Raw genomic sequence first — 15,100 nt, 5'->3', positions numbered from 1 at the left:
TCCTTTCCTTTCCTTTCCTTTCCTTTCCTTTCCTTTTCCTTTTCCTTTTCCTTTTCCTTTTCCTTTCCTTTTTTCTTTCTTTCTTTCTTTCTTTCTTTCTTTCTTTCTTTCTTTCTTTCTTTCTTTCTTTCTTTCTTTCTTTCTTTCTTTCTTTCTTTATGTGTGTATTGATTTATTGAAGTATAGTCAGTTTACAATGTGTCAGTTTCTGGTGTACAGCATACTTGTCATACATGAACACATATTTGCTTTCATATTCTTTTTCATCACAAGATATTGAATATAGTTCCCTGTGCTATACAGTAGAAACTTGTTGTTTATCTATTTTATATATAGTAGTATTTGCAAATCTCAAACTCCCAGTTTATCCCTTCGTATCCCCTTCCCCACCTTGGTAACCATAAGTTTGTTTTCTATGTCTGTGAGTCGGTTTCTGTTTTGTAAATAAGTTCGTTTGTCTTTTTTTTTTTTTTTTTTTTTAGATTCCACGTGTAAGTGATATCATATGGTATTTTTCTTTCTTTTTCTGGCTTACTTCACTTAGAATGACAGTCTCCAGGTTCATCCACGTTGCTGCAAATGGCATTTTTATTCTTTTTTATGGCTGAGTAGTATTCCATTGTATAAATATACCACAACTTCTTTATCAAGTCATCTGTCAGTGGACATTTAGATTGTTTCCATGTCTTGGCTATTGTAAATAGTGCTGCTATGAACATTGGGGTACATGTATCTTTTTGAATTAAGGTTCCCTCTGGTTCTATGTCCAGGAGTGGGATTACTGGATCATATGGAATGTCTATGTTTAGTCTTGAGGACTCTCCATACTGTTTTCCGTAACAGCTGCCCTAAATACATTCCCACCAACAGTGTAGCAGGATTCCCTTTTCTCTACACCCTCTCCAGCATTTATCGTTTGTGGACTTTTGAATGATGGCCATTCTGACTGGTGTGAGGTGATACCTCATTGTCATTTTGATTTGCATTTCTCTGTTGATTAGCGATATTGAGCATTTTTTCATGTGCCTATTGGCCATTTGTATGTCTTCATTAGATAATTGCTTGTTTAGGTCTTCTGCCCAGTTTTGGGTTGGGTTGTTTGTTTTTTTCTTATTAAGTTGTATGAGCTGTTTACATATTCTGGAACTTAAGCCCTTGTCAGTCTCATCTTTTGCAAACACTTTGTTCCATTCCATAGGTTGTCTTTTTTTTTTTTTTTTTTCTTATGGTTTCCTTTGCTTTGCAAAAGCTTGTATGTTTAATTAGGTCCAATTTGTTTGTTTTTACTTTTATTTCTATTGCCTGGGTAGATTGCCCTAGGAGAACGTTGCTGAAGGAAATTCTTTATTCCTTTCAGCTTATAAGAACTTTAGAAAGAATAATCTACTTTCCATGTATAGAGGAATAGTATTTGAGAAGCAGTATTCGTTGTGGTTAAAAATCTTCTATCTACCATATACTAATCTGTGATACATATAATAATCATCCCCCAGAGCTGTCCACATACTAATTCCCAGAACCTGTCTGTGATTGCTACTTCATGGAGTAAGAGGAGCTTTGCAGATATGATTAAGTTAAGGATGTTGAGATGGGGTGGTTATTTTAAGTTATCTTGGTAAGTCCAATATAACTACAAAAGTCCTCATAGAAAGGATGAAAGAGGGTCAATCAGAGGAAGAGATATGATGTGGAAGCGGAGGTTGTAGTGATGCGGAATGCTGGCACCCCTTAGAAGCTAGAAGAGCAAGGAAATGGATTCTCTCCTAGAGCCCCCAGCCCTGCTGATCGGTTTTAGGCTTCTGACCTCCAGGATTGTAAGAGGATAAATTTGTGTTTCAAACCATTAAGTTTCTAGTAATTTGTTACAACAAAAGGCAGCTAACTCTTCGTATAACTACAATCATCACCTCTACCACCTCAGTCTTTTATACTGTAAGCCAAGTAGCCCCTCCTTCTTCTTTTTTTTCCTCTACTGATACAATGTAAGTTTCCATGTGCTTTTTTTGGTCAATTTGTTACATTGATTCATTGAGCTTCCTGTCAAACCAGCTTCAGAGTAGTTTAATCTAGGCTAGTCTTAAACCAGTTTTTAGTCTTTCTTGATTTCTATATTTGAACAGTTGACTTTTTTTTTTACTCTAATAACAACTATATTTATCCTCTTTCTTCACGTTCTTCTTGTAATGCTCACTATCAGTTGCCATTATTCTTTATCCTAAGCTCAGTTTCCTCAGACCAAATTTTGTTCCTCCATGTTGTCTAGATAGCCAGCTCCTTTTTTTCCTCCCTTCAGATGTCCCTTTTTCTTAAATTAGTCAACAGGGAGAAATGATGAATTTACCAGGTCTTTTGCCCAGGACTTTTAGTCACTACAGATGGTCTGTATTTCTTTTGGTAAAGTTGTTCATCTCTACAAGATTCAGTAAAAGTGATCAGTGGTATATCTGACACATTATTTAAGCATACCCTCAGTCAATTCTTGGCATACGCATTTGGGAGACGTAACCTTATAAAAAGCTCGTGCTACCCCTATGAGTCATCATTACCCACACTGGTCTCCTCCTCTGGATACTGTAGCTTGTTGCAAAGATTGTTCAGTCCTCGATGCCTGTGAATTATCGTTGTTACCGCATACATCTTTAAAAGCCCTAGATTCCCTACTGATAAAAGCCTTGTTTTGTATTATTCTGGTCATTAATGCTCAATACTTCTTATATTTTACTCCCCTTTGAGTTTCTCACCTTCTCACAAACTTTGTTACTGGATTCTTTTCTCCTCCTGACCTCATTCCTAACTCTGTTTTCGCTGCTCTCCTTTTTCTCTCCTATTTCTCCCTTCTTCCCCCTCCCTTTCCCTTTTCTTCTCTTTCTCACCCATTGCTCCACCCCTACCAAATAAAAGTCTAGAAGTCATGCTCTGAATCAGAAATTCCTTATACTTAGGAGAGTTCTTCTCACCTCACTCAGAGAGAATTTGCTCCTACATAGTGACAATGCTTATTGAGTTTTGTAGTCTTCCAGCTCATGATGGTTTTAGGTGTGCACTGTCCAGTACAGTAGCTACTAGCCACAGATGGCTATTGGGCATATGAAATGCACCTAGTGCCACATGTTGAAATGATAATATTTTCATCCAGTAAATATTGGATGAAATAAAATATATTATTAAAAATAGTGTCTCATGTTTACCTTTTTAAAAACATGCCTACTAGAAAATTTTAAATTACATATGTGCTTTGAATTATATTTCTACTAAACAGCATTTTAGACACTCTGAATTAAATGGAAATACATAAAGAGATTCATTAGCACAAAGGAAGAGAGAAGAATAAATTATGCATGAAAAAATAATAAAATGCATAGGATTCTAGAGTCATTTTGGTTTGACACATCTCAATAGGCCCAGAGAGCATTGCTATATTATTGCACAGTCTGGTGGAGGTTTGTAATAATTGGCCCTGATTTGTCAAGAAAGGTAAAATTATGTTTGGAGTAATCCAGTTTTGAATGCATACAAGTGTTTAACATATTTCAGAAAGAAATTCCCTGAAGAACAGAGGAATTAAAATGCTAAATTAGCAGTTATGTTGAAAACTTGGCTATCCAGAGTGATTTAGTCCTTGAGTGTTTCAAGAGAATTAATTTTTATGGTTGCAGCTTTTTAAATAAGACTAAGTGATAATTTTTATATGAGGGTAGTTGATAAATTTATAGGAGCAAAAATAAGCCCATCAAAGAATAAAAATAACAAAATATTCAAAACTCCTTTTTTCTTTAGAAATGTTTTTTAATATTTGATATGAAATATATGCATATTAAAATTATTTCAAAAAGAATTTGTTTTTGTTGTTTGATTTGAAAACTAGTATACAAATTGGATCTCTTCATTCAAGAAACTTTTGTACGTAGTACCTACAATTTGTATGTTTAGTTATCTATGTTTAGAAATGGTAATAAACATTTCTCACAGGCAAACGCTACGATGAAGTTATGGATAAATGCAAAACTAAAACCTAACCATGGAAAAAACCAAATTAATGTTGCCATCAGTGTCTGAACATTATAGCAGGGTTGTATGCATGAAGTGATGTATATCACAGGTTAATCTAAGCAGCTTCCTAAAAAAAGAGGGACAAGGAAGTTCTGAATAACCATCAACTGGAAAAATAATATCAAGCACTGAAAATTACATAAATCTAATTTCTGCTGAGAAGTTTCAGCACACACAGAAGACAAAGGATGTTGACTCAAATTTTTTTATTATTGATATATGATTGTCTTATACATATTTCTGTTAGAAATGTTGCTGCCCTATTTTGCTATTAAAATAAATAGAAGCTGGACAGTAAAACTGATACTAAGAGATGGGGCTAAATATATTCCAGATAAGAAAATTAAAATATTCAGTGGACATTTGGCTTCTTGCCCTTTCTGCATAGGAGAATATATCCCAATAAGATATGTAGTTTTAAGATTATCCAAAATTGAACTGTACTACTATTTCTTCTATTTGTCACTTCAAATAAAAATGTCTTTCCTGATTTACATGTAGACAGACTTGAGACAATTTCCCAAAGCAAAATACAACAAAATAAATTTTCCCAAAGTATTGCAAATATGTCCTCTTCATTTCCTCAACTTTAAATTTTTTTCTCCATATTTTTCTGAAATAATAAGCATCCTCATATATCTCCTTCTCAACTGAACAAAATATGGAAAGTAGATAAAAATGTAACAATAATGTCAATCAGTAATACATATATCTTTGTCCTACTAATTCAAGATCCAGTACATGATACAGTAGTAGCAGTAGCTGTGTTACACTTGGTATATTGTAGATAGTGAATATATTTGTTAAATGAATAAGTAAAAGATGTTATTCAAAGGAGAACTAATGAATGAATGTCATAAAAAAAAAAAAGAATGAGAATTTGAATAAGAAAGATTATGCCCAGGAAAAATACCATTAATCAGACTTCACTAAACTTAATTAACTCTAACCCTAAATAAGAGATTTAGTGATACTTTTGGGGAAATATTAGAAAAAATAAGTTAAGCATTTGCAGCTAAAAAAAGAAATCATAATTGGCATTTCCTGGAAAGACCAAAACTGCAAAGTTGCTACATCTTTCAGAGACTTTTTAAACAGGACACAAAATACACAAAAAATAAAATGCATTCATATGCAGTAATTACAATGAAAACAAGACAGTTCTTACATCATTCCAAAAAGTAGTCCACTTGTACTTCTGCATTAGCTTCAATGTCCTTAGTTCCTTATACTTGTAGGAAGGCAGAGGTCTGACAATCTCAAATGGGTGCCTCACCAGACTCCAGGCCGTCAGTAAGCTGATGCATTGAGGGTCCGAGCATCCTGATAAGAGCGAGGACTGCAGGAAAGTAATTTTCTTTTCACAGATAACAACAGTATGTTTCCTATAAATCAAAAAATGCTTTGTTTATATATTCTCATACTCTGAGATTGTAGATACTACATACAAAACAGTTCTTTGAATAAAGAGATCAACTTTGTATATTCTCCCTATTTAAAAAAAAAATGCAAAAGACAGAACAAGTAAGAAATGCAGCATTGAAAGCTGTGCAAATTAGTTCAGTTTAGGTGACTTGCTCCCAGAAGAGGCAGGGTTAGGATTTCCAGCAATACTGTTATATTTTTCATTAGTCAATTTTCTCTTTTTTTATTTTTCCACTCTATAGATGACATGTCCATTTTCCAGAATTAAGAATTTTTCAAATTTTAAAAAAGACATGATTTGGCAGTCTTAAAGTCTAACTTCTTACAAACTTAAACATACTCTTACTACACAATACCCCCAACACCTAAGTATTTGCCTAAAGAAAATGAAGACATAGGTCCATATAAAATCCAGTTTGAATTTTTACAGTAGCTTTATTCACAATCACCAAACCTGGAAACAACCCGGATGTCTATCAACTAGTGAACAGATAGACAAATCCAGATGCATTCGTATAATGGAATACTACTTAGCAATCAGAAGGAACAATGTAACTGCTATGTTCAAAACATGAAAGAATCTCGAAAACATTTATACTAAGTTAAAGAAGCCATACTCAAAAAACTACATATTCTGTGATTCCATTTATATGGCATTCTATAAAAAGTAAAACTACAGAGGCAGACATTAGTGGTTGCCATGGGGTTGGGATTGATTGATTGATTGTACAGGGGCCTGAGGAAACATTACGGGTGATGGAAATGTTCAAATTTTGAGATTGTGGCCACACAGCTGTATAAGTTTGTCAAAATTCACAGAACTGTACATTTGCAAAGGGTGAATTTTGCTGTATGTTAAGTTATACTTAAGTAAGTAAATAGATAAAATAAGACACAGTATATCTACTATGCTGTATAAAAATCCTAGAAGAGTCTGGGGCTGTGCCCTGTAATCAAACATTAATATTTTTGCAGTGAAGTACATGATAGCTATGTCCCCTAAGTGAGTCAAATTTTGCTGCCAAATGAATTATTAGAGCTTTTTGGATTTTGGATTGGCATATAAGAAATTGTTGATTGATGACTACAGAAAAAGAATCACTGATACAGAACAAAAAATATAAAAACTATTGGTCTGTTTTTGATCAGATATGATTTTTGAGAACAAACATCGTAATTGTAAAAAGTCATATCCTGCTTCTCTCAGCCCTGACCAGTCTTTAGCACAGAAAGTTGATGGCTTAGCAGTGGCCATCTAAGTGCCCAGACTCAATACATTGTGTCAGTCTGACAGGCTTGGAATGAGAGCTCCCTCCTTCCTCCATCCCTCCCTTCTTATCTTTTTTGACAGATCAAAACGTTTTTTAAAGTACAGGCACACTTTGTGGAATGTCTCATTGGTTAACAGTGTCCTGTAGGAACACGTTTCTTGGTTTTTAATATCCAACTTTAGAGAATGTATGTATCTTGTAATATAACCTGGTTTTGGCCAGTGGGTATTTATAGCTGTGTCCCAAATTTTAACACTTACCAAAAAAAATCAGCAAAAAGTCTTCAGTCACATTCCAAATACAATTGTAGAATGTCAGAAATAGATATAAATTATTTGAAACCTTGCTGGGTGTCCATAAATGGGATGTGTATCTTAGATGTTGCTGGGGGTAAATGAGGTCATATTACTGCACACAGAGAAACTACTGACAGTCATGTTTATTGACTGCATTATATGTTTTTTTGCAGAACCCTTGTTATGTTTGAATGTTTTATTGTGTTTTTGAAATATTCTAGGACATTGGTTTAGTTTTTTTCATTACCATGTAAGATAATTTATTGTTTAAATATTGTGACATAAGATAATATAGTTGTATTTGGGGGCCTTTTATTTTTGAAAGTTGATTTTTCAGCTGCCCTGCAGGGAGTGGGACATTTCCATTTTCCTAAAGAATTGGAAAATTCTCAAGCTGAACTGTTTTGGACAGTACAGCTTAGAGTTTATGATAGTATTAAAGCACAGGGAAGGGTTCATGTTACTTAATTAAAAAGGTCAAAGCTGTAGGAGGCAAAAGATAGAAAGGATCTCCACCGGGAAAATACTGTATCCAAGTCTGAAATTTTAAAGCCCCCTGTTATTCCATGTTTAAAATTGATGTGGAGTGTTTAGTTTGATCGTGATTCTGGACTTCACTAATGGTATGGACTTTAAAGCAGTGTTGGAATGAGTGGGAAGATTGATAGGATTCAGAACTAGGAAGAAGGCATGAGAACTCTTAATACCTTGTAATTTTCCTCCCAAATTGCCCTGAAAATATTCATGAAAGATTGAGAGAGAAATAATAATTCAATTCATGATTAATTGAATTAAATCATTCAAATAACTTGAAAAATAATTTCGGAAAGAGAATTCAGACCATTCCTGAGGTCATGTTTATGTATCATTGGTATCAGTCTGTCTGAAAATATGCTTTTGGTGGAAGACCTAGCTTAACATTTTGAGATTAGATTATTCCCTGGTGCTTCAGTGAAATTCCTTCCACAATTCCATAGCTGTTTCTAATTTTTCAAATCTATTAGTGAAAACACAATGGATTGTCACCTAAATTAATATTTTATTCCCCATATTGGCTGGCAGTTCAGCTATAGGAATCAGTTCATCTCATATATTTGCTGGTACCTTGATGAGAAAATACCTACATGAGAATTATCAATTCATGATACCATGTAGCACTCAGCAACATAAGGGTCCCTAAACTATATAACTGAGATTCTTTTTTTTTTTTTTAATTGAGTTATAGTAAGTTTACAATGTTGTCAGTTTCCAGTGTAAGGCAGAATTTTTCAGTCATACATCAATATACATATATTTATTTCCACATTCTTTTTCACCATGAGCTGCCACAAGATCTTGTATATATTTCCCTGTGCTATACAGTGTAAACTTGATTGAAGTCTTTGTGTAGCCCTTCTCTTGAGATAATACCTAAAGCATGAGGAATTAACACATGCTATGGGAAATGCAAAGTGCACTGATCATTTTAGTAGACCCAGAATAAATTTTCTCCGTTCCTAGTCCCTTCATCCAAAATGTTAAAACAAAACTAAAATGTAAACCTTATATACTTATTTTGGGAGAAGTAGAGCATGTTTTCAAGCCCATGTGAAAGTTCAATGTTTTAAAGCAATTTTGATGGGAATATTTGGCTTATGTTATATAAATATGTTCAACCTATTTAAAAATAGTTTTGTCAATATTTAAAAAAATAGTTTTATTGCTATTATTGTTTTGTTAATCTTTTCTTTTGTTTACATCACTTTTTCCAGAGCTCAGATTTGGTTAGTTTCTGCACACATATTAGCCTTTCTCAGGCCTTGACAGATACTGAATAATACTCAGTGAAACCTTAGACTGTTTCTTTTAATTGCTTTGGCATCAGTTTCATTAACTGTAAATGAATATGTTGATGATCCCTTAGGAGAGCAATTCTGAAATTAGGGGTGAGGTGACAGGAGAAAGGTGACTTTCAAGTTACATTCCCCCTCATTGCATGTAACAAGAGATGTTACTGATAGTTATGTTTTATGCAGGGTTTCAAAGTAGAGAAAAGAAAGGTCAAAATTCTTTTCTAGTCCTTTATTACTTCAGGAATTGTGATTCCATGTTCTTAATCTTTCCATGTTGTTCCATCTCCACAAAACCACGATTCATTTTTAGAAAGCTTCGTCTACTCTGATCTTGTCAGTTGCTGAAGAAAGGGACAGAAGCCCGTTAAGATGTTGAAATTGAAACGAGTCAGTAATTACGACTTCTATTTAGATTCAGGTTTTCTTTTTTATTCAAAAAGTCATTTTGCCTTCCCAGTAAGTGAAAGAGAAGTTGTTTCTAACTACCTGAGAGAAATACAAAGACTTTTTTTTAACCTTTATTTTTTTAACCTTCTTTCTGAGAACATACCTCTTTAATACACTGACTCATATTCCTGCCCCCTCCACCCCATGTATGTGTGTGTGTGTATTTTATCTTTACATGCATCCTATTAATACTTAGTTTAAGTAAAAACAGTTCAGACTTTGGAAAGTAAACTGTGTGGCTTGCTTTTTTGTTTTTAGCCCACTTATTTTATTCTAATCAAAGAAAAATATTTTAAGGCATCTGGTTTCTTCATTCCTGGCTATTATCTTGACTATAATTGCCTGGTTTCCTTTCTGGCATATCTATTGCTAGCCTTTATCTGGATATTATTAAAGAATATAAATGCTCCGTAGAGCACCGTAGTCTCAGCTAGAGTATTTGCAGATTCTCAGCTAAAAGGAAACAACTGGGCGTTTGGCTGTTAAGTAAGTAGCTCAGATTTGTTGTCAGAGTGTGTGAAGGACTCTAAATTCATTAAGCTGGTTGTTCCTGCGATGTAGCATTTGAAAAATAGCTTTGACTGTTTATGGATTGTGGTCCTCGGGCACCAGATAGTGGATGTTGGAATGTATTGCAGAAAAGCTGATTAAAGTACTGGGGTTTCTAACAGAGTAAGAAGTCATTTGTACTACCTGGATCTGACACTGTTGGATGCACTTATATGTTTCCTTTTGAAAGCTTTGGTTTATTATCAGCTTATCCTTGAGGGAATAACTTTTTTTTTCAAATAATGTGCCATTTGGAGAAAACATAAGCTATACTTGATGAGAAGTTTTATAAGTAGACTGATTTGAACTTTGAAGATCCCAAATATTTTGCAGTTTTATTTCCTAGCTTACAAGTCCACTTTTCCACTATGACTTAGGTTTTAATATTAGCTACCTTCAGTCCTCAATTTCAGTGTGTTTTTACTATGTATCAGAGAATTTATACCTACTCCAAATATAAACTACGTCAGAATTTATTGTCTCCACCCCTCCTTTCTCCTCCTTGGGCCACTCTCTTCCCCCATAGAAGTTCACTGGAGTAGACTATGGAAATATTTTTAAATAATTAGAAAACTTACAGATCTTTAAATATGCTTTGCACTCACCTTGTTAACAATATTTCCTCATTGTTTTCAAAATAAAGTGCAAACTTCTTCAAGAGCCATTCATGTGATCTTTCTATTTCTTCTCTGCCTCATCCTTACCCATTCCCCTGCAAATGTCCTTTGCTTCAGCAGCATTTCCCCTCTCATTTCTTTTCCTGTAGTTGCTTCCTTCTCTCCCACGCTTCTTCACCTGAGGATCACCTGTTCTTCCTTTAAAAGCTATACAAGTCTTCCCTCTTTCAGAAAACCTTCCTTGAACTCAAATTAGCCTGCCTCTTATTAATGCCATTTAGACTAGCCTTTAAAACTTTTATAGCATTCCCTGAGATTCATTTCCTGCTCTACTGTAATCATCTGTTGTTTACATGTCAGTCTCATTTAATAGACTAGTATTCCTTGAGTTCAGACATGTTAGTGTCTTTTTGATTTTGAATTTGACCTATAGATCTTTCAAATAAATGTTTGCTAGCTCACTAAATGAATGATTATTATAGCTAATTACATAATTTGACTTACATTGCTCTTGACTGTTAAGGCATTTGAGGGTATGGGTCATACCATTTTCCTCAGAAGGAGCTTCTTAAATTGACTCACTTCCATATTGCCACCTAAAATATCTAATATAAAGATAGATCTTTGGTTTTGGGAAGACAAGAACTTTATTGGCCAAGGGATTATAATAATATAAATCTTAAACTGTCAATTAGTTAAAGAATCTGGAATATAATATATGAGAAATTGGAAAAACCAACTCTTATCATGAATTATACATTCTAGTTTATCTGTGTATTTTGTTGAACCTGTGGCTTTATTGGTATATAAAATTCCTTTAGGAGAGAATAGCTATTTCACAACTTTTTCCTTATTTGAAAATAATTGTTTACAGTTTCTAGATTTTAATAAAATCTTAATTTAAGAATCAAGACAAAAATTAAACTGAAACAATTTGCTAATGAAGGGCTATAGAATTTAAACATATTCTTGGTGATGGTGAGATGTCCTTAAAGTATTTGCATCAAAATTCTGCATTCTGTAGCAAAACAGAAACAAAATGCAAAGAAATTTGTAAGTACAAATGATAAAATTTTTAAAGTAATTTAAACTTATTTCTTAGTAGAATTATAATTTTCATTTAATCTAAAATTTTATTTCTTATATGTATAGTTAATATTTGTTTTCACGTAGTCATTTGCTTAGACATTTTGTATAATTATTTCTTTAATGATATGGCAAACTGAGTCAGCATGTTATAGCTGAATCATAGTCCTGGCTGTTCTTTTTATTTTTCAGTGAACAAACGGTATATTATTAAAATCCCTTATCCTTCGTTTGTGCTTGCAAAAGCTTGTTTGTTAGGTCTTGAATTCCCTAAAAAATTTGTATTGAAGATTTTAAATTATATACCTATTTTCAGTCTGTGATGTATTAAAAATGGAATGGAGAAAAATTACCCAGATCTTAATAGTTGGATTTCTGCTCCTTCTCAGAGACCCCAGTCTCCCTTTTAAAAATATTTTTAAGATTTACTGTTTGTTAAAATTTGGTAATGAATTTACATAAAGTGTTAAGATTGCAGCACATTAGAATATTATTGTCATTTAAGAATGTATTCACTGTTTTAATTTTTAGAGCGCTTCCTCCAAGGGGTTCATAGCATTTGGTACGTAGTTCACGTATTTCTGGTCTACAGACCTACCCTGTCGAGGCAAAGGCTTCATGGTCCTGATTTTTTTTTCTACTGCTATAAAGCTCAGCAATGGTAATTAATGTTTTTTTTTTTTTTAAACTTCCATGTCATTACAAATAAAGCAGGTTTTTTTGAAGACTAGTAATTTGTACCTTTAAAGAGCCACATTATTTTGCTTTTGTCTCAGAATGTATTATGCTTCACGAGTATACTGTGACAGCCTGAATAGAAAAGGGGGGAGGGGACATTGTCTTCAACTGGCATGCTGTTATCAGAGGGAATGTGTTTCTGGACACGAGATTTAGCATTCATTGGTCGTCTGAAGAAACCTATTTCATCTGAGGATTGGACAAGAAGCTGCGTCAATTTGCTGCCCGTCTCCAAGGCACTGGTGATGCTGCCTTCACAAGCTGGCTAACGTCACGGCTCCATCACCCAGCGGGGTGTGGACTCTCTTTTTCTGTTCTTCTCTATTTAATTCTCTATTTGCTGCCTACTGCATTTCTTAATCTGTCTTCTGCCAAATGCTAACAGCATGATATTTTGCAATCATCTAGGTGAATACAAGAAAGACGAACTCCTAGAAGCTGCTAGGTAAGTGATTCCATTCATTTTAAGTGAGTATAATGCATTTAAGGGAGAAAAAGGGGAGGGCAGGTGGAGGACTATAAAAATTATGTTATTGTCTTGCTTGGATTTTGTGTGATAATGTGGATAAGACCTTATGCTAAATCTTTATATACTTTATTTTGCATGATTAGTGTATTAAATGAGACTGTCTTTCAGTGTGGTGATGATTATAAGGTTAATTTTATTTGGTACATTTCTTAAGGTAGCTGCAAACCCTAGTTGCCTAGCTTTTCAAATGATATTCTTAGAGTATTTAAATACCTATATCTTTATTTTTCTCTGGAAATTTTCCTAGCCAAGCTTGAATGAAGGGCATAAAATAAATGTTAAAATTCTCATCCATTTTCTTTTGTTCTTAGTCATTTATAATTTAATTGATTAGCTTTGTACAGCATTTTGTATGTATTTTTAATTCCAGTGTTTTAGATCACTTATCAGAATAAAGTTTGTTTGTAATTAAGAAGGTGACTTTATGCAGGTAAATAAAACAAATAAAGATGTAGACAGCTACCTTATCCAAGATGTACCATTATATGGTGATTAACAGGAATTAATTAGGAATATATTGACTGAATTGAGCATAGCAAAAGAGATTCGATCAGAACTGTATAAAAGGAATCAAAGCAAGCCCTTAATATTTTCCACTCTTGTGAAAAAATCCATAAATATTCATAAAAAGCGCCATAATTTTATAGGAACTGACTTACTACCTTTTCATAGGAGTGGTAATGAAGAAAAACTAATGGCTCTACTGACTCCTCTAAATGTGAATTGCCACGCGAGTGATGGGCGAAAGGTAAGTCATTTATATTCTCCTTCAGTGATTTCTTTTTGCTTAACAGTAAAGATTTTTGAAGTTGGCATCACTATGTGTGTATATATATGCACACACACACATATATATACACACACATATATATATGGCTATATTTTATTGGCATCTCTTCACTGTAAAGTGAAATGCTGCTGTATCTGTTATTGGCAGTTGTGACATATTCACAAAGCTGGTGAAGCATGGATCTTAAGCCTTTTCTCTTAAATGTCAGACACTGAAAGTTGTTTGTTAGATGGAACTAGCTTTTCAGTGATTAAAATTACAACAACAAATATTATTTTCTATGTCTGATAATAGAAACTGGAAATATTTGTTTACGTCCTAATTACCCATCTTTGTTAGGATATATGCATTCTTGATTTCTTATTTGGCAGAGGAAGATTTGTTTGCTAGATAACCAACACTTTTTCCATTTAAAGCTGGGAAAATATTGCTAATGAATTTTTAGGTCCATGTAACAGCCCTGCTTTTTTTGTTTATTATTATTTTATTGGCTAAGTTGTTATCATTATATATTGAAAGAAAGTATATTACAGCAGAGAAAAATATTCTGTGTTAATATACAGTTGTCATAAGTGTAGGATAATACATAAAATGTACAGTTGGAATCTTCATTATCTGCTTCGTATTCTTGCTGAATATAGACTGCAAATGTAATTCTTTACAACCTTTGATATTTGACTGCAAAGTTTTGCAGTGATTTACCTAACAGATATTGAAAAACAAAGCACTTTTCACTGCCCTTTTAAAAATGACAGTTAATTTTTAATGTTAAAGGATGGCTTTTATATTTTAAAAACCTAAAATATTTTTTAAGTTATCCTGCAGATATTAAGGAAAATTGTCTCATGCCTAATATTTAAAGAATTATTTCCTTTGGAATTATTTATATCGAAAATATGCTATGGAAACTATCAGGATGGATGGTACCCATTAGAAATAATGAACTATTTTGCTTTTAAAAAATCATTTTTCTATGAGTTATAATTTTATAGGTCAAGATTATTCAGTTTCCCTTGACTGTCTCCATACTTTTTTTCCCATTCTAATGAAACCCATATAATAGTGGCAAGGAATTGAATCCTTCAGAATGTATGTTGTTATTGAAGATGGCTTGTACATTATTTCACATGACCTAATGAGTGTTCAGTTTCTCTGGATAATTTGGAGAGAGGATTCTACTTTCATGGAACATTAAATTATGTATATATCAGGCTATAAATTAGCAAAGATTTACTCAGTACTATTCATGACTTTTGGGAGGTGTTTTTAAATAACTGTTCATTTTCCCTTCAATTTTGTAAATTTTAACATTCTTAAGTGACTTTGAGTTCCAAATTTTGTTTGGATCCTCTTAGTAAATAAGGTGACTTTTTATCACTATGCAGAAAAAGACTTTCTTATCTATAAGTGCAGCTATATATTTAGAGAGATATATCTATATCTTTTAAAGTCTAACCTACTTCAGTTTTC

General features: G+C 33.2%; 1 protein-coding gene across 2 annotated transcripts in view; it reads left to right on the top strand.

Annotated features, from left to right (window-relative positions):
* TNKS (tankyrase) overlaps window positions 1-15,100 on the top strand; it is a 159,333-nt gene that overhangs the window by 73,424 nt on the left and 70,809 nt on the right. For both annotated transcript variants that reach the window (XM_010995686.3, XM_064477487.1), the window contains exons 4-5: window positions 12,720-12,756; window positions 13,513-13,588. In XM_010995686.3, the coding sequence (XP_010993988.2) occupies window positions 12,720-12,756; window positions 13,513-13,588 (113 nt within the window). The remainder of the gene's footprint in view (window positions 1-12,719; window positions 12,757-13,512; window positions 13,589-15,100) is intronic.

This window comes from Camelus dromedarius, chromosome 22 (assembly GCF_036321535.1).
Source record: "Camelus dromedarius isolate mCamDro1 chromosome 22, mCamDro1.pat, whole genome shotgun sequence".
NCBI lineage: Eukaryota > Metazoa > Chordata > Mammalia > Artiodactyla > Camelidae > Camelus > Camelus dromedarius.
The sequence above is the reverse complement of the archived record's forward strand: the minus strand, read 5'-3'. Positions and strand labels throughout refer to the sequence as shown.